The sequence below is a fragment of the Rhinichthys klamathensis genome, unplaced genomic scaffold (genome assembly GCF_029890125.1).
Source record: "Rhinichthys klamathensis goyatoka isolate OS25496 unplaced genomic scaffold, OSU_Roscu_1.1 h1tg000423l_1, whole genome shotgun sequence".
NCBI lineage: Eukaryota > Metazoa > Chordata > Actinopteri > Cypriniformes > Leuciscidae > Rhinichthys > Rhinichthys klamathensis.
The window spans coordinates 141,461-161,928 of NW_026606921.1; the positions used below are offsets into that span (position 1 = coordinate 141,461).

General features: G+C 38.0%; 2 protein-coding genes across 5 annotated transcripts; one reads left to right on the forward strand and one right to left on the reverse strand.

Moving 5' to 3' along the window:
• Positions 1 to 4,789: 4,789 nt before the first annotated feature.
• rnps1 (RNA binding protein S1, serine-rich domain) lies at positions 4,790 to 13,559 on the reverse strand. Its single transcript, XM_056235601.1, has 7 exons — positions 13,451 to 13,559; positions 11,579 to 11,746; positions 9,942 to 10,133; positions 9,738 to 9,843; positions 6,851 to 7,004; positions 5,644 to 5,785; positions 4,790 to 5,374 (listed from the first exon to the last, which is right to left on the reverse strand). Coding segments are annotated over exons 1-7 (870 nt in total). The 5' UTR covers positions 13,453 to 13,559; the 3' UTR covers positions 4,790 to 5,268.
• Positions 13,550 to 19,237, forward strand: LOC130070992 (uncharacterized). Of its 4 annotated transcripts, none has more exons than XM_056235593.1 (4): positions 13,550 to 13,758; positions 16,315 to 16,935; positions 17,822 to 17,968; positions 18,245 to 19,237. In XM_056235593.1, the coding sequence occupies exons 2-4, from the start codon at positions 16,354 to 16,356 to the stop codon at positions 19,121 to 19,123; spliced, it is 1,608 nt and encodes a 535-aa protein (XP_056091568.1). In that variant the 5' UTR covers positions 13,550 to 13,758; positions 16,315 to 16,353; the 3' UTR covers positions 19,124 to 19,237. The 4 variants fall into 4 exon arrangements, with proteins under 4 accessions (XP_056091568.1, XP_056091570.1, XP_056091569.1 ...); XM_056235595.1 differs by having other exon boundaries at positions 16,330 to 16,935; XM_056235594.1 differs by having other exon boundaries at positions 13,550 to 13,754.
• The last annotated feature ends 1,231 nt before the right edge of the window (positions 19,238 to 20,468 follow it).

The following is a 20,468-nucleotide window of genomic DNA, read 5'->3' on the forward strand; positions in this document are numbered from 1 at the left end:
GCATCTCTCGAGTCTCCCCTGCTAGTTCGCTGTTAATGATATGCTAAAACCCGCCGGTACGTCGACGTGATTGGTTACAAGGTAGTTTGTGATGTCAGACACCAGTGATTTCAAACCGGGGTTTTGAGACTCTTTCAAGGTTTAAGGACAAAAATATTCAGCAATGGTGTTCTGTTGACTTATGAATTTGCACATGGTTTGCCTTAAAGCATATTCAAAACACCACACAGACATATAAACAACATTAAAAACTGTATTTTCACCACAGGGTTATCTTGTTTGCCAGATCATATACAACCCCCCCCCCCCCCCCCCCCACACACACACACACACATACACTTCCGTCCAAATAATCGTTTTTGAATTCATCTTTTAAGTGAACAAATCGAATGAATCATTTAAGTGAATGAATCAGTGCTTTTGAATGACTCTTTTCATTCTAGTTCACTTCCATATACAGACTCATATTTTCCGCGCACTTAAGTATCGTCCTTTTGAAACGTGTGACTGTTTTTCTGTCTTTAAATACTGTCTATAGCACGCGTAGCCTACATTACGCGCAATTTCGTTAACTGAACCTACTGAATGAACATGTTTAGTGAACGAACTGAACAAAATGGATCTGAATGAATTAGGGGGATCTGGTCACCGTGATTTTGCCAAGTAAGACATGTTCCTGGATCAACATATTTTGTTATATTCCTGTCTGAAAATATAGTCCAAACCATATCCCTACCCCAAAACCAACCCTTAACTTATCCCTAAAATCAGAGGAAAAATGATCGGTGAATAACACTGAAGCACTAAACCCTGGTTGGCTTAAACTTGACAGTAACTGTAAACTTGTCCCGCAAATCTGATTTGTTCCGAATTTCGACCCCCTGCCAAATTATTACCCCCCTGATTGCCTAATCCCAACCCCGCCCCTAATCCTAACCCCTCCCCCACAACTAATCCTAAACCTACCAATGCTAGAGGGGTAATATTTTGGCGGGGGTTGAAATTCGGCACAACACCGGGAACAACAAAGATGTTAATCCAGGAACACGGTGTACTTGGTGAAATCACGTTCACAGTTTTGCCGAGTTTGCTGATGTAAATTAAAGGCATACAAAAAAGCACAACCCGCCCTAATAGGAAGCATGGCAATGCGTTTGCAATTGATTTATATTTTTGTGTGCAACAGTAATGAAAAATGTTCTTAATATGCAATTATTTTGTGGAGAAGCCTGTAATTATGCATACTGATTATTCTCAAATTGTAATCAATTATATTAATATGGACCCTGTAATGTAGTGTAACCAAATCAGCTTTTTTTTTTTCTTGCTCAGTAGAAAGTTCATGAAATAGGCGCTCTATTATGGTGACTTTAAGGTTAATCTGTATAACCTGTGAGATCTGTGTCATGTCAGTGAAACAGCCAAAAAGGGTGTAATAAATATGTTAGATATGTACAGAATACAAATTAATGAAAACTATAGACTAGAATGTCAAGGTGCTGCTAAAGTGTCTGTACTGTATATCATCCAAACTGATCTTTATTCTATCTTATTTATTTGTTTCTACAATATTTGCCATCTTTTTCACCTTTAATAAAGCAACAATCAACTATTTTCCCATGCACACATTATTTACATTAAGGGAGCATTTATGTATTTATGGAGTATCCTAGAAATTGCATTATAGAATCCAGACCATACAGTGGCCCCAAAAAGTATTGCATTAGATTGTTTGATATTTTGTAATGCAAATTTATACATGTTTAAGAGTGACTTGTGTGTTAAAATACTTTTTGAGGCCATGGTGATCAAAAATCAATAATAAATGCTCATGTCCAGGATTCTCTCCTTTGAACAATCATGAAGCTTTTATATTTATATTACTGCCAATGTATGGCCACGACAGATCATTTAAAGCCACGGTCAGCCTTCATGCAAAAAAAACAAAAAAAATAACAAATAAGGGGGCAAGAAACATGTTTCCTGATCCTTTAAATCTTTTTGATAAGATCCCGTCTGCTTATGTCTAAGAGACACTAAAATGTTTATTTTTGAGCTCATACCTGAACAACAGAATATTGTACATATAATTTTCTTTAAATATAGAAGTCATTGAGGCTGTTAACCTTTAATACGTGTATGGGAATGAATGTCTGTGATCAAATATGGAGCATAATTGCATTGTTTCCAATATCTTTTGACATTTTTCGGCGAGATGTTTGGCTGTTCAGCCGTGAATAAATCTTTATGTGTAGGCCAAGTGAATGTATTTGTGAATTTTCAGTGAATGTACTGTATGTTATGGAAAATGGCATGCAAGTTACTCTGATGTATATTTTCTTGAACACAATAATCATTAAAAAATGTATCACCTTTTACCTACTTTAAACGTTTGAAGTTCATTTGACTCGTGAGTGATTCTAATAATTGGAGACAAATTTTGCATTTCAAAAAGTGAAGGAAAAAAACTGATTTTTTTTCTATCTTGTCAATCAATCAATCAATCAATCAATCAATCAATGCTTATTTATTCATTCATTTGGGTTATACTTTCCTTCAACAGATTCAGCAAAATCTTAATGGTGCTAAAAAGACTTACATTTTTTTCTTCTTCTATTGATTATGAGGTGAAATATGGCCTGGACAGTTTTGGCGAGATTAACCCATTTTAGATCATGTTCTTGATCAATAGTAATAGTACTCTTGGGCACGGCGCTTAAGTAGCTCGAAGTAATTAGTACATAAAAACTGATGCACAAGCAAACTCAGTGACACAATCAATGTCATGCGAATCACAATCCATCACTCCACATTCAACCTCATCTGCAGCCGAAAAGGATGTGCCTTTTGTCCAGGGCCAATTTTCACTGCTTGTTTATTGTGCCTGACAGCCACGAGCTTGTCACCCAACATGCCTCATTACCCATGACACATATGAGTCAATCTCCAGCAGGCCACAGGTACAGAAGCTCATTTCCAAACGGGAGCGCCTGGGCTTGTCCGCCCCGGGGATCGGCCGCTGATAAAGTGCTGTTTTAATGTCCATGCTAATGGCTGAATAAAATGAAGCGGTACAGAAACCCAGCTGAGCAGCCCGTTCTAAGGTTTGCCTGCTTAGCTTCAGCGCTCATTGCACAAATGTCACTGTATTTTATTATTTCACCAGTGACCAATTATTTTTGAGGTCTCTTAGCATGAAATTTACATATTTCCCCCCCTCTGCTCCTTAAAGTCCCCGTGAACCGGAAGTTGCAAACGACTTTTCTCCAGTGTTGTGACGTATTTCCGAGAGAAACGGAATACTAAATGAGGCAAAATGGTGGGCGTGGCTTTTTTCCCTACTAGCACCTGATTGGATCTAGAAAAGTAGGTGTTTTCATTCAGCCTGTCTACTGTCAGTTGGAGGGGCGTGGTTACGGATGTTAAGAAGACGCCCAAACCGTAAAGCCTACGTCATCAGGCAAGGTCCTCCAACGCAGAGGGGAGGGGAAATTTCAGATTTTAATTAAAGATTACGAAGCCAAAAATTTTTTTTGTGTGGATTGACTTGCATGGATGAATTGTTCACCACAAAACGATCAATTTAGGCAAACAAAGTAAGTATGGTCAATTTTGAATTCATGGGGACTTTAAATAAGCTGTCAACGGTCCCGTTCAGGATCTTTTGACATTTGTTTTGAGCCAGTCACCTGAGCTGTAAATACACGGATTTCCAAATAATCAACAAAATACCTGTTGCACACAATCATGCCTTCTGTTGTCTGACTGATACTTTTTTAGCAAGTAAAAGGCCTTTCAGTATAATTGTAAAACATCCACCTTCAGGTTATGATAGGCTACACATCTTTTTGCTGTGAAATCTTTACTGATTTTTATAACTTTTATATTGTTTTTAATATTTTAGAATAATCATAAATGTGAGCTTTTGAGGAACGTTTATCTCTCAATCGTCATTGTCTTGCTCTGCATCATATGTTTAAACTCTACAGAGCTCTGATCATAAAACTGTATTTAAAGGCCCAGTAAGCGATTTCTGAGCAGAAACACTGTTGATATTTAAAAATCAACCCATATAAACACACCCCTCCCTTTATTGCTCCGCCCCCAAAATGCACGAACATGAAGCAAAATAATGCTTTGTGATAAATGGAGCCTTTTCACGGGATGTGATGATGCATTTCTCAACATCGCAAAACTAGCACTTTTTAAAATATTTTCATTATAAAAAAAAAATCAATACACCTTGGCAGTAAATGACAAAGAAATGAATTAATGCTGCTGTGAGGGTGTTTTTTTTAAATAAAACAGCTGAGGAAGTCACAGCGAATTTGATCTTTCTCTCTTCTGACTGCTGTAATCAATCTCTCTATATCTCTCTATCCACTATTGTGGATTTTTTTTTCTTTTGATTTTAGAGAATTTGCAAATACAAAAGGTATATTCGCTGTCGTCTACGATTCACAGCTATAGAAGTTTATCCAACTATGACAAATTGTGCATCTAAGAACCCTGGAAATGTGAAAAGGGTCCATAAAGCAAAGAAGACCAATGAATGGCAAGGAACAAATTGAACAAACACAAGAGTTTATACAAGCAAGAGATGTTAGTCGCCAGCAGCTCAACAAAGATTTTAGATTTTGTCTATGGCTTCAATAAACTGTTCAGGCTTTACAGGTATAAAATAACTGAAGACTTAGGAAAACATCTTTTGTGTTTTCAAGTAATACTTTTTTTTTTTAAATAGTCACGTAGGTTTGCATTGGAACAACAAATGACGACTACTGAGGACCTTGTTAAACTGGTTTATTGATTTTTCTGTTTTCAATCTTACAGATCATCAGATTTTACAGGATTAGGTGGTTATGTCGAGAGATGAATTTTGAGGAACCGCTAATGTCACTAACAGAAACAATTCCATGAAAAATGCTAACATTTGAATACAAAAGGTCATGCATTTTAATCACACAACCCTAACCGGTAAAAAGCTGAGTTTCTCAAAAAAAGAAAACCGAAATTAAGCACATTACAAAACGAATCACAGTAAAAAGAAGCATCTAGCACAATCCCAGTGAGTGTACAAACACAGAGGCAATAAAAAACCAAGCACATCCACCCTAACTTCAATGATGTTATAAGACTGGGCTTTTACGTACAATCCTGAGGGGTACTAGAGAAAAGGAAATAAAACCAGACAATTTATTTGTCATCTCCAGCTAAAAAAAATGAAAGGGCTGACAGGAGAAGCCATTGGTGAGAATGGAGCGCCGGCTAACGGGACGAGTTGGAGCTGGAGCGGGAACGATGTCGTCTGCGACCCGGAGACCTGGAGCGAGAGCGTCTTCTCACCGGGGAGCGTCGCCGAGGAGAGCGAGACCTGTGGAAAGAACGAACTGTCAGCTTTGGCAAAGATAAATCACAGACGTGCGTGCGCTTATTACCTGATAAGACACATAAAAGGCAGAAAGCCTGTCTAGTACGAGGAGGAATAAACAGAAACACGAGGTGAAAGGACAGATGATCGGACATTTGGAAACAGGTGCGAAGTGTGGACTAAAATTACATTTAGGCCAGATAGATTGGTTCCCATCGACCTGCACAGAAAACACAACATCCTAGTCGGACTAAAACAGTTAAAAAGCCCACCTTCTCCTCATGCGAGGCGGCGTGCGGCGCCACATGGGCGGCGGAGGAGGCATCCGGCGCGGAGGGGACGGTCTTCTCATGGGAGGTCGAATCCTCTGGGGCAGGACAGCAGTGGCTGTGATTTCCTGACCGTCGATCTGACCTGAGGAAAACAGCAGAGCGTGAGAAACCCCTTCTAACAAACACATTTCCATTTTGTTTTGCATTTGTCATTATTTATTATGTCTATCAAGTTCTTATTTTCATTTCAGATATATTATTTATTTTAGTACTTCAAGTTTAACGAAATAAAGAGAAATTTTGCCTTGGCAACTTCCTGAAAAAAATTAAATAAAAATTATATATATTTGTATAATATTGTATAATAATAGTATTTGAATGGTAACACTTTACAATATTATATTAGTTAACATGAACTTACAATAAACAATACTTCTTTAGCATAAATATCTACATTTACTAATACTAACAAAATCAAAAGTTTTAACAGTTAACATTAATGAACTGTGAACTAACAAACAAACAACGAAAATTTTTATTTTAATTAACATTAACAAAGGTTAATGCTGTAAAAATATTGCTAATAGTTAGTTCATGTTAAAGGTGCAGTAAGCAATTTCAGAGAAACCCAAACCCAAATAAGCACACCCCTCCCTTCATTGCAAGAGTGGATGTCTCTTTACCATAACTGAAGCAAAGCAAAATAATGTTTCACGAAAAATAAAGATATGATGAACAAACAAGGAGAACAAAAATTAAGGAGAAACAACGCAACCTCTGCGTCTGTTTTCAGGCCTTCCTGCTTCGGTCTCTCCAGTGCTGGAAAACTTTTCTATTAACACGGGTCCTACAGCTCTTGCCTGATCATAACCCTTTTTCTTCCAGTAATATTCCCCCTGAGCTTTCCTCTTTTGTAATGTCTCTCAGCCATCTCTCTTTTTTCAGATCTCCCTCTCCTCCCCCATCATGAGTGGACACGCCCCCTACTGCCGATTGGCTACAAGTGTGTTGTGCTGCTCGATCCGATTCCACGTTTAACAGCGTTTCTCAGAAATTGCTTACTGTACCTTTAACTAATGTTAACATGAGACTATTGAAAAGTGTTACCATCTTAGTTGACTTATTTTACTTCATGTAACAAAAATGTTTTATGGTTTTAGTTAACGATAATAACCCTACAAATTATGCAATTCATTTGCTTTTTTACCTCCGTCCATGTGTTTCAGGGCTTTCTGGGCGTCCTCTGGAGACTCATATTCCACATAAGCGTAACCCTTTGACAAATTAGGGTGCAAACGGTCGGGAGGCATGTCAATCATCTTGATCTTGCCATACGTTGAAAAGATCTCTTGAATATGTTCCTATAGGAAATCAAGTACAGAAGCACAAAGCATTACAGGAGTAGCAATTTTCAGGAATACATATCTAAATTTAACACTTAAAAACATTCAGATAAATAATAAAAATTTATTTTTATAAATTAATTTTCATACTTTTTGTAATATAAAAAAAAATACTTAAATTACACAATATTTAATTGCTTTTATTCTTTTTTTTCAATTTCTGAATGTCTTGAATACTTAATGCAGCTGTTAAATCCATGAAAAAGTTTTCTGAAAGGTTTAAATATGCAAATGTAGCAAATGCAATTTGCATAAATTTTAGAAATCTGAACATTGGAGTCAGTTTCAAAATTCATGTTTAATTTTGTTGACAGTGAAAGGTTTTGACAGAGGGGATTCTGGATATCACTTTTTATCATTCCATGAATCAGAAAACACGGTCTAAATCCAGATCATTTTGAGAAAACAGCTTTTAAAAGATATGTATTGTAAATTAAATTTAAAGATGCAAATTTATAATCTGAACCTATATCTAATCTAAAAAAAAAGAAGACAAACAAAATAACATGCAAACTAGAGGTTATGACAAGATGTTCATTGCTTTATTCTTTAAAAAATATATTAATTTGAATGAAATAATTAAAAAAAATAATTTGAATGGAGTAAATGTCTCATTCATAAAGACTCGTTTCATTATTGGATGAATCAGCGTTTGTGAATACATTTTTTAAATGAACAATTCAGTGACCAACATTTCTTTTTAACACTCACTTGTCGCCACCTCCTGGCGTTAGGGCTGGGCGATTAATCGCACGATATTGTTATGCGCATCTAATCAGTAAAGCCGGTTCCTTGATTAGTAGTAAATCGCCTTCACCTGCTTTCAGATGGAGCGGCATTTACTACAAAGAGCCGTAGTTAACTGACAAGCTGAGCCAAAACGCGTTAAAATCGAGGACATATCGCCAACGATATTTAATGCGATATGGCTCAGCTTGTCAGTTAACTACGGCTCTTTGTACACAGCAAAAACTCCGTGTTAAATGAACACACCTGGGAGTGTATATGAGTCCACACTCAAGAGTGTTAAAGTTAATGAGATAATTAAGTGATTAATTGAGTGATGATTGAGCATTATTGAAGACACCTAAAGCAGAATCACTGAAGGAGAAAACCGGAATTTCAGGTCACCATTATGGAGATGAGTGTTTGCTTTAGTTGGGCTCTTGACCCTTATGTTATTAACTTTAGATTTTGTTTGGCTGTTGTATCCGAGTTATACCTGCCAGATGAACAAAGAAAAATAATGATCTAATGGTGTTGGTTTTATTATGACATTCATCATTTGAACTAATTGTTTGTGATTTATGCTGTTTATTACAGCATAACTGATAATCTGCATAAATATCCAGAATTTGAGATATAATATAAAGTATTTCTTGAAAGTTGTACAAAATAAAACAAAAAAACTTTCTTTTAGGCACACACAGATATCAAGATTCAGTCAATGCATCTCAACAATGGTGATGAGCAATTTATTCATACCGCAATGCATGATGGGAGCCATTAATGAGTTGTGATTGGTGGCAACAAGGATTATTATTGTCACCACGGTTGAGATTCACAGGCTGATTATTGATGTCTGTGTTTCTAAATAAATGCATTTGAAAGTGATTTGATCAGAACAATTTTTATTAAATGTTTTGGATTATAAGAAAAATACAACTATCATATGCTGTAGAACCACTAAACTGGTGCTATCAAGTTAAACCAGATCATCTGAATGAGTTTCATTTTTCAGATCACAGCATGATTATGTCAAAACATAACCAACACTATCAGATCACACTTGTCTTTGTTCATTTGACTGTAATAAATCAATAACAGCAGACAAACAATATTTAAACTTGAAGTATAAGGATCAAGAGCCCAACTAAAGCAAACACTGATCGCCATAACGGTGGCTTACAATTTTAGATTTTCTCCTTCAGTGATTCTGCTTGTTATCATCAGGTGTCTTCAATAATGCTCAATGATCACTAAATTAATCACTTAATTATCTCATTAACTTTAACACTCTTGAGTGTTAATTTAACACTCATAGAGTCATATCTGCATCATATGTCCATCTGAAAGCAGGTGAAGGTGATTTACTACTAATCAAGGAACCGGCTTTTACTGATTAGATGCGCATAACAATATCGTGCGATTAATCGTGCAGCCCTACCTGGCGTAACGATAAGCAATACAATAGAAACTCTTATTTTGATCACCACCGTAGTCATCGGTGTTTATACCCAAACTATAAACTATTATCCCAGTAAAATTGTATCCAGTTATTTAAATGTTTGTAACACATAAATAACGATAATGTGTGGTTGAAAAGACAGTTTGTGAAGCTGTTCTGTACATTTACATGGTCGCTGCTCTCTCCGAATCAGCGCTAATGCAGATTTAAATGTTGCAGTGTGATGATTGTACTTTCAATGGTTAAATAAAATTCAAACAGTTTCACATCTCAAGCGTTAGCAACACAAGTTTTGTCGCTGCCATATTTAATGAGAGCGTTCACATAGGAAGAATGACGACCGACCCTCTCATTCATTAACATGGGTAGCAACAACATACGCTCTGTTCACGCACCGCTGATGCTTGCAATGTCAAACAGGCGTTAGACACATCGTTGCCATTTAGGAATAAGAGATTGTGATCTTTTAACGATTAATCGTGCAGCTCTATCTTCAAGTGTACCTTTGTTACGTTCCTGGTGAGTCTTCCCAGATAAAGTTTGGTGGGTTTGGGGCTCGGGCTCCTCCTCTTCCTCTCTTTCTCATCAGTCCGTTTTTGTGATTTGGACCTGGTTAAAAGCGCAAACCCACGTTCAGTAAGTGACAATGGCACAACCAGGCATTAACTGGTTAATATCGCAAGCAAGCCAAAAAGCCAGGAACCTACTTTGATCGTGAGCGGCGCCGATTGTCATGGCGACGGCGGCCTGGACTGGGAGACCCAGAGGACCCGGATGAACTAGAGGAACGAGAGGAACTGGACGAACCGGAGCGGCTGGAACCAGAAGAAGAGCTGGACCCACTGGACGATCCCGAACTGGATCCAGAGCTGCTGCTGGAGCTGGAACTGGACCTGGATCTGAAGTCAGACACATTTAACCCTATAAACCTGAAGTGTACCGCACTTCATGAAACATGCTCAGTTTGTGAAAACTGCACAGCATTAGTTACAGCAGATTCTCATGATTAAAAAGATCCCAAACTAACCATAACCCATCATTTGGATCTAAAGTTGTTCTCATGAAGTTATAACTCCACAAGCGCACATGTAGGCAAGTGAAATCAAATGTAGCTTTCACGTGGCGTTTACGCTTGTAACTTCATTAAACATGAATTGATTGCAGAAAATGACATTACTAAGTGGATTCTCCTGAATCCAAAATCAAAATAATTCATTGCGTCGATCACAAGATATTCCTTACGGAGGAGCAACAAATTTAGAAATGCCTTCAAGGTGTCAAGGGCTATAAACAAAAAAGGTACTTTGGTTCCAAATGCTGTAACTTTTGATTACTTTGTTATCATCACCACAAAATTTGATCCAGATGCAGGGGAACTTCACCAAAAAAAAAGAATTGTCCTCCTACCTTTTTTCCTTCCTGAGTTATTGCATGTCAAATAAGAAAGATAAGTAAAATTAAAATAAAATTAAAATATTCTTTGTCTTTTATCAGCAGTTTCTAAGCATAAGAACATCCAAATGTAATTATTTTAAAAATGTAAAAAGTTTTTCTATCAAACAATACCCACCTTTTAACTCTCCTGGCTAGAGTTTGAGTCTTTACCTTTTGTGTATATCACTCAGAAAACAACAACTCTAAACAATGCCTTCAGGGCTTAAAGGGTTAACCTTGATCAATGCATCAAACAATAACTACGTTTACATGTGACTATTTCCAATAATAAGAGTAAGGATTTAATCACACATGACACAAACAAATCTATTTGCTCCTATTTAGACGCAATTTAAATTTTTCTGATTATTCACTAATAATTGTGATTATTTTTTAATCACCACGATTCACATGTCAATGAACACAGCGCAAATGAACCCACATACAGTAGGCGTGTTTTAATCTATAGATGCAAGGATACTTAAGTGAATTGCAAAACATTTCTATGGATGTATTGGATCTTTTCGGTGACGTGCCTAAATGTCTTCATTTCTAAGTTTTTGTTCATCAGTAACACAACGTTATATTCATGTAGCACAACGCTATCAGCGTGAAAACTGTTTCTTCAGAACCCTAAAAATGTGATGCCTCCTTTATCACTATGTTTACAAACCTGCGCATGAGTCGCATTACATCATCATCCGCTTTGGTCAGAGTGGAAAATATGCCAGTGTTTACACGCCTGTTTATTGCTATTTAAATCAGCACATATTTGACAACAATTACGTTTTCTACAATTATGAGCTTAATCGCATCAATTTGATCTAAGTGTTGTGTTATAGTTTGATATGAATATCGCCTAAATCTCATTATAATGACATTAAGAGGGAGCGTGTAAAGAGTTATTGACCTGCTGCTGCTGCTCCCGGTGGAGTTACTGCGCCGCTTCCGGATCTTGTCTCTGCCTCTCTCCTTATCCTTCTCCTTCTCCGCTCCCTCTTTCCCAGCAGGCTTCTCCTTCCCTCGTTCCCTGGGTTTGTCCTCTGAACGCTCTCTGCGCTTGGTTGGTGATGGTGCCCTGAGCGAAGAAATAAAAACAATGGGAACAATGCTGATAAACTATTTTTTTTCCATGGCCGCGTCTCATAAACCAGTGAGCTGTCGCAGTCATAATAATGTACTGCAGTTTAACTCGGTTCAAAGCTTTAATGTGTTTTTCATGGCATATCACACCTTTTTGCACATGATATTAAGAGCCTATAGCTGGAGGGGGGGGAAGGATGCTTATTTAATAACACTTTATAGGGGACATTGGCAGCGAATATACAATGTGAAGCAGAGTTCTTAAAGGGATAGTTCACCCAAAAATCATTCTGTCATCATTTACTCACCCTCATGGCGATCCAAACCTGTAAGACTTTCTTTAATCTTCAGAACACAAATGAAGATCTTTATGATGAAATCTGTCCCTCCATTGACAGCAACGCAACTACCACTTTCAAGTACGAGAAAGGTAGGAAAGTAATCCATGTTGACGCCATTGGGTTATGAATGTACCAATTTTATGAAGTGACGCAAGTGCTTTGTTTGCACATAAAAAAACCAACATAATTTATCACTTTATTTACAAAATATTAATCTCCAAAGCGCATTCATGAGATCAGCACGAGGCTTGCGTGTTCTGTTGATGCGAGAGCATACATTGATGCGTGAAATATATTTTGTAAATAAAGTGATAAATTATTTTTTTTTATGTGCAAACAAAGCACTCACGTTGCTTTATAAACATGAGGTTAAACCACTGGACTGGAGTCACATGAATTACTTTAATGATGTCTTATTGTCTTGCTGGGGCTTGAAAGTGGTAGTTGCGTTGCTGTCAATGGAGGGACATAAACTCTCAGATTTCATTCAAAACATCTTCATTTGTGTTCTGAAGATGAACTAAAGTCTGGTGGGTTTTGAACAACAAGACAGTGAGCAATTAATGAAAGAATTTTCATTTTTGGGTATACTAACCCTTTAAAACTCCCTTATCAGTGACAGAAATATGATGGAAACGATTAATAACATTATTAATATTAATCACAACAACAAGCTCTTCAAGAAAGTTCATAAGACAACAAACTGAGAAAATTGTGAACATTACAACTTCTTACTGATTTAATTACTGAACATCATTATGATCCTCATATCTATTTTCCACATTTTAGTCATCAAAACTTGTAAATTAAATACAATGTTTTATATTTATACTGGCAGTTGTATTTTATGCATTCATGTATTATATATAACATAATTTCGTGATTTTATTCTTAAGATCAAAAGTTAGTTTAAGATTAAAAGTTAGTTTAAGATTATTTCACTATAATTATCATTAGATTGCTTAGAATAAGCCCAAAAACATCTTTTCAATTCAAGTAAAAAAGTGATGCTCTCAAACATTTAACGTTACGTTAGCATGAAGGACATGGACATGTGCAAACGCACTGCAAATCCCTGCCTTAAAAGTATAAAACTCGATATTTTATTACACATATATATCACAAATCCGAAACAATTGAGGCTTTGTTTTTAAAAACAATTACGCACATTGATTATCTTCATTCAGCGCGGTGAGCTAATGCTAACCCCGCCGATATTAACCCAACGTATGCAAAATAGCGACGATTAATGATAAGAAACGCGGCTAGTATCTTTCTGCGTACACACAAACCCATTTACGAGACACAAAACCGGTCGCAAGTGATAAATATTGATTATAATAAACATTCAGACTTACATGATAAATGAGCAGAGCGCGACACATCCAACGCCGAGCTCAACAGCTGTCGCGTCTTAATGACGTTTCCGTGAGGGCGCAGGCGTGATGACGCTATCCCTGCGACAGTCTGAAGGAGGCGGGGCGTGTGTTAATGCAATAATCATAAAGTAAAACACAAATGTGTGCTTTTCATCGCCACTTACTGTTGTTGTGTTGACATTATCAGATGCACGTTAAGGATTTGGATGCGAGCGTCGTCATGTGACTTTATAATGGAGCATATCGTCGCTTCAAACATACACAACTGACCAGCAAAGTCGCAGTAGGTGAGAGATGTTTGATTTCTATTGTGTTCTGAGTGCACTAGATCCATCCATACGCAGGGTCCCTACATGGATCTGTACTTGTTCCCTGCTTGGTGGTGTTTGGAAAATTACAGCTGGGCTAAACCTTTTGAACAAACAGCTTAAACCAGCTGTCGAGGTGGCCAGCTGCTCATGCTGGTGTGTTGTGGTTGTTTTCCAGGGTTAAAGGGCACTTATTAGACTAAACATTTGGAACGTTACTGTCTGAAACATTATTTTGGAATAGTACTTGCTATTCCATATATTTTTAAAGTATGCAGTGCAAAGTATAGTAGTCTGTCATTCTTTTTTTTTAATTTTAAGATAGACAAAACTGGCATTCAATACAAGAGGCATAGAAAGAAGGAAAAATGAATGTGTATGTGGTGGCAAACAATTTTACATCACTGAATAAGAGACAAATATATACCAATTGTCTATAAAGGTTATTTTTTTTTCTTGCAAGAAAAGGTTAACAGTCATACAGAGTGCCTGCAGATGTGACAGAGAAGGGAGGGCATCCTTTCTTCTTTATAGTTGACTCCCTCTATGTCATCATTAACAACACGTCCCATAACTAACACGTTGTTGCATCCTCCTAATGTGTAAAGGGCCCTTTGTCTCAGTCATACATTAGTCACACATTACTTTTTGTCAAGTCACGTATACAAGATCATACACGTATACATACACAGATAAGGGTTAATAGTTCTTTGGTCCATCAATGTAGCAGAGAATCATGCAATCCTCATGCATTTTACTAGCTTAATATAATTACTATGAATATAAGAAAATGCACATATATAGAACATATTAAATTGCTTCCACACTATGTGTGTGTGTGTGTGTGTGTATATATATATATATATATATATATATATATATATATATATATATATATATATATATATATATATATATATATATATATATATATATATATACACATTATGCCCATCTGCACAGGCTCAAACTAATAAATAATAACCTTCTAAACACAAAAATAGATGTATCTGAGGACACAATTATCACAGGGTATTAACAAAATATTATAGTAAATCATATTTATCAAATAAATCCAACTAAATCCCTTTTTATTTGTTTTATTTTATTACCAAAACTATTACGGAAAGAGTCAAGTTTTAAATTTTTTAATCGTTCAACATTCATTTATATAGGCCCTAGCGCTTTATACAATACCGATTGTTTCAAAGCAGCTTTACAGTGTTGACAGGGAAATAATGATTCAACGATGCAAACAGAATTCAATTCGGCTGTACAGCGGCTCTAAAAGAAAATAGTGTAATTGTTCAGCTGAAGTCGGTTCAGTGTTGATTCAGTTCTGTTGTAAAGATCATCAATTATTAAATTAGTTCATTTCATCTATAAAGCAGTTCTGGAGAAAACAGTGATGTCATCATCGTCCAGCTCAGTTCAGTTCTCATATAAGGGTGTCAATGCAGCAGATCAATAATGTTGAGTATTAAGTGTCCCCAACTAAACAAGCCAAAAGCCAAAGGCGACATTGGCGAGGATTCAAAACTCAATCAGGTGACAGAATGGAGGAAAAAAAACCTTGGGAGAACCCAGACTCAGTCGGGGGGTCAGTTCTCCTCTGGCCAACGAGCGAACAGTGTGTGATTATGATTCAGGCAACATTACAGGTCAGAGGTCAGATTGGCATCGGTAGCATTTAAATATTCATCCAGTTCCTTCTGCTTGAAGATCGATTCATTATGCCGATATGGAGATATAGCTGGCCATAGGTCTGTGCGGAGGACCTGTCTGGTCAACTTATTCAACATTATAACAGGGCCATAGACACAACATAACAGGGTTATTAAAATATTATAATAAATCATATTTATCAACTAGGCCTACATCCAACAATTTTTTTTTAAATTATTTCTAGTTTATATCCTAGTCTGTTGACTGTCTGTTAGTGTCCCGACTCCCGCTTTTTTATTGCCCTTTTTCCCTATAATATATTTTAGTAATCATCATAAATTCGAAAGCTTAAACATAAGGGTGTAACGATACCCTCATGTCACGATTCAATACACGATACTGAACTCCCGATACAATTGCGATACTCCAAGACATATGGTGAAAGGTTAACAAAAAAATTACTGTTGATTTAAATGCTACATTTTGTATTACATTGGGTGTAAATGAAATGGATAAACATATTCATGATTCTGAAGCATGAAAACATTTTGAAACTGGCCAATGCATTACCATGAAAATGGTATTTTAGAGTCTTATAGTGGGCTTAATTTTTGTGATAACTTCAAATTTGGAACACAACTTTTAGAATCCAAATTATGTTGTAAAATACATATTTTGTATAGAATATTCTTCTTTCAAAAAGAGGCCAACCTTAATTACAACCATTTAGGTTGAGATCTGTGCTAAAAAAGGACTTTTTTTGACAGGGCTTATTTGTTATTATTGTACCAAGCAATTCTTAAAGACTACAAACATTTGTGGACGTAATATTTCATTCCGAACATAACCATGTTTTTGCATTCATTTCAGGAGCCCGCTTTTTAGTGTGCCGTTACCGTGTTGTCCAGCATGGGCCGACTGGACGACGCTGCCAAGCGCAAGGTGGTGGAGCTGCGGGAGGCGGGCTTGAGCTTCCGGAAGATCAAAGCCGTGCTGGAGCTGGAGAACATCAAGGTGTCTGCGCAGGCCATCTACCTTTTCCTGAAGGAGTTTCAAGGCAGAGCTCGGAAGGAGGACGGGGCCGCTAGGAACAGCGGCCACACGGGGCCGACGGCAGGCTCTGAGACGCGCCGGGTCGGCTGGAGCGATCAGCAGCTGAGGAACCTCCTCAGAGAAGCTTCCAGAGTCGCTGCTTCCCAACAGGCCGGGTCCTCCTCGGATGCGAGAGGAGGACAGTCTTCCGGGACGGGTCCGGCAGGGAGGAGGGAGGCTCAGGGTGGGGAGAAAGACGAGGACATCCGGATTGTCAGCGTGACCTCGTTGGCACAGGGATCGCAGAATGCTGGGATCCAAGGGCCGCGCTCGGGAGTCGGGACGGGAGCGATGAGCGGCGCTTCTTATGTTAGACGACGACACACACCTTCACCTGCCAATCCTGTGCTAGTGGCTCGCAAACGACTCCTGGATAAGGCTTTGCTCCACAGAGCGCGGGTGGGTGGATTGTACTAACATATACAAAATATATATGTTTTTTAAAGAATGTAATGACATTATAATGTTGCAAACGTTGTTCTTTTGAACTTTCTCTTCGTCATAGAATCCTGAAAAATAAACTGTTTCCACCAAAATATTCTGTTTTCAACATTGATAATAATCAGAAATGGTTCTTGAGGATCAAATCAGCATGTTAGAATGATTTCTGAAGGATCATGTGACACTGAAGACTGGAGTAATGATGCTGAAAATTGAACTTTGATCACAGGAATAAATACAATTTTAAAACATTAAGATGGAAAACGATTATTTTAAATTGTAATAATATTGCACAATATTACAGTTTTTTTTTTTTTCCTGCATAAATATTAGTCTCTTGGTGAGCATAAGATACCTCTTTCAAAAACACTAAAATACATTGGCTTGAACTAATATATATATATATATATATATAGGTGTGTGTGTGTGTGTGTGTGTGTGCGCAGTGTGACTTTATTTTCATGACAATTAAGTACATTTCTTCTCTAATCCACGTGACTTTAATGCAACAAATAAAAATAAAACAATTTCATTACAAAAAATTACATTACAGCAATGTGAAAAAAAATGTAATGTATTTATGCACCATGGTACATTTGTTGCCTTTAAATTTGATTGTTTTAAATGATTTAAAAGCGTTGTAATTTATGTTTCTTTACAGTAAAAATTACAATAGAAATAGGAAAAGTTAAATGTGCACATTAAAGGGGGCATGTGCTTATTTTTCATAAAAACACAATACCAAAAATATATATAACTTATAAAAAGGCTTATATATATATATATATATATATATGTGTGTGATTATATGTTTTGCCTTAACTAATCCACGTGTTTTGTGAAGGTAAGAGACAGCGGTCCCCAGACCGGCCAGCAGGTGTCGGTGTCAGTGAGACGAGACCCGTCCTGCTTCTCTGGTCCTGATGGGAGAAAGCTTGTGTTACCACAGACGGCTTCTTATGACCTCACTACAGCCAGACCTCCAAACATCGTGAGTTATGAAGCATCATCATAAATCCAGTACTATTATGATTAGAGATAGAAAAAAAAAACATTTTGTACAACCAATAATAATAACGTTTTGGTTAAGTGTCCCATAACCAATATTTAAAACCATTTTTACATAATTTAATAAAAGTATACATTTAAATTTGTATGTTACTGCTACTACTAATCATTATTATTATAACTGAGCCTTGGGTCTGGCTGATCACTATTTCTTACCCACATATGTGATGAATGGCTTAATTAAATCTTTATTTCACAGAGATTATTGCACCAAGGAGCCAGTCCTCACAGGAGATGGATGAACCAGCGTGTGGGTGTTCCTGTTCGTGCTCCTCAACACCCTCCCCGTATCGACATCCGCCTCCCCGACCCGGCCACCTCTGGGGCGACATCCCAAAATGCATCCCCCTCCGCACGGGTCCAAAGCGTGACCACCCAGCCTTCCCCTCCTCCTCCTCCCCAGCGGAGCGTCCTGGACCCTGCCGCCGTGAGCACCCTGCAGGAGCAGATCCAGTCGTTGGGCTCAGAGCTGAGGAGTTTGGGCCTGGCGTTGAGGATGATGGTGGACCAACAAGGCCGACTGGAGAGAGAACAATCCCAGCAGACTCAAGTCCAGAAGCAGATCCTCAGCACCCTGCAGGATCTCGCATCCAAATTCGACCCTCTGCAGTCCTCATGCGCTCCAGCGTCGTGTTCGCTGGCCTCTTCGGCCCCGTTCAGCCAGACGGCGACGGGCCAGGGCGCCTACGCTCAGTGCAGCCAAGCCCAGACGCGATACAACGAGATCCACGATTCTGGTCTCGAGAGCATCGAGGTGTTCTCTCTGGACCAGCTCAGCCCACCCACCATGAACGGGTTTCAGCAGTGCCCGACCTCCAGCGGGCCCCCGTTCACCCACGCACAAGCGCGTACCACGACGTTCACTCAGTCCCACACGCAAGCGTACTCGCCCAGCACACTCCCGTATTCACAGCCACACACAGACTCCTTTACAGGGATGGATAGTAAATCAGGAGACATGCCCTCCACCAGTGCAGAGGGATCATTCCAGGCGTGTAGCCCTGCTGACCAGTCCTCTAGTCTTCCGGTTTCACCGCACGAGCCCGAGCTGAACATCATCAAGGTGGAGAACGTCTGAAACCTGGACTTCAGTGTCCAAATGCTTTGGGCTACAGCGCATTTTATTTTACTTTATTGTACTCTTTTTAGGTTACCAGAGAAACTGACACCAAGAAACTTATACCAAGTTAAAAAAAAAAAAAAAATTGTAATAATCAGTGTTTTCCATTTTATTTTATTTAATTTAGGAATTTAGCCTTTTTTATATGTAAAGGAAATAAATATCACAGTAGACATAGTTTGTGCTGTTGTCTTTGTATTATTCCACATGATCAAACCAGACAAAACAGTCAAAAAATTGACTACACAAATGTGTAGTAAATCTAATTTTTTTGGGAAATAGTTGATTGGATAATATGATAGTGCTATATGAGAGATGTACGAAAGATTTAAGATCTAAATTCATTGTGTTGCACAAGCAGAAATGTGACGGGTTGATCTTTATGCTGTTCTTATTTCTTCTAAAATGCTTAGAAATAATCATAAGAGTAAACTTTAGTTAGAACATAAATGGCCATCATGTTGCACATCATTTCATGTGCAAAAATAAATGTTTTTTTTAAATAACAAAATTAAAAATAATGAGTGAGTACATCATACATTCGTATTCCAATCTGGTTTCCTGCCTTACCCCGAAACACCACGGTAAGCCTATAATAATTATTTGTGTTTTTAGAGCTGGACGGATTTCGCGGGAAACTGAATACTTCCGCCATGCATTCTGCGCGTGTTAATGACATGCGGTACATGCGGTGGTAGGTCACAGTAGCAGATGGAAGTCACAACTAGGGGTGTAACGATATTTGAACCGAACCGAAAAACCGCGATACACCACCCACGATACGTATCGCGATACTCTCATGGCGAACCGAACACGCCCCCTGCGGCCCCGCCCAGCCCCGGCTCTTTCACCTCATGTGTTATCTGTACACAACGAAGGGCTGTTGCCTAACCACCATTAACCACATATAATCGCAATAAGCTCAGTGTTTTGTTACTTTTGATAATAAGCAAGGTGTAATCTTTCAAATTATGTCTATTTGATCACGAAATGCAAACAATAAATGCCGTTTTGGCGCTCTTAGATGTGGCGTGACAGATATCACTGTATGCATGCGGCAGCGCGGAGCGCGATCATCTCTTCCTCAGTTACAGAATAAACATGAATGGACACCCGAAGGTATGTTGAAAGATACAGTATATTTACTGAAAGTCATCATAACTCGTGTAAACACTCAATCAGTGTTTCAACAGCGGAAATACGTCAATAAAACGCTTAGTTTTTCACATAGCTTTATATTTACCTCAGGCAAGTCATTCAGTGTCCACAGCTTGCTGGTTTGCTAACTCTTTCACTAAATAAA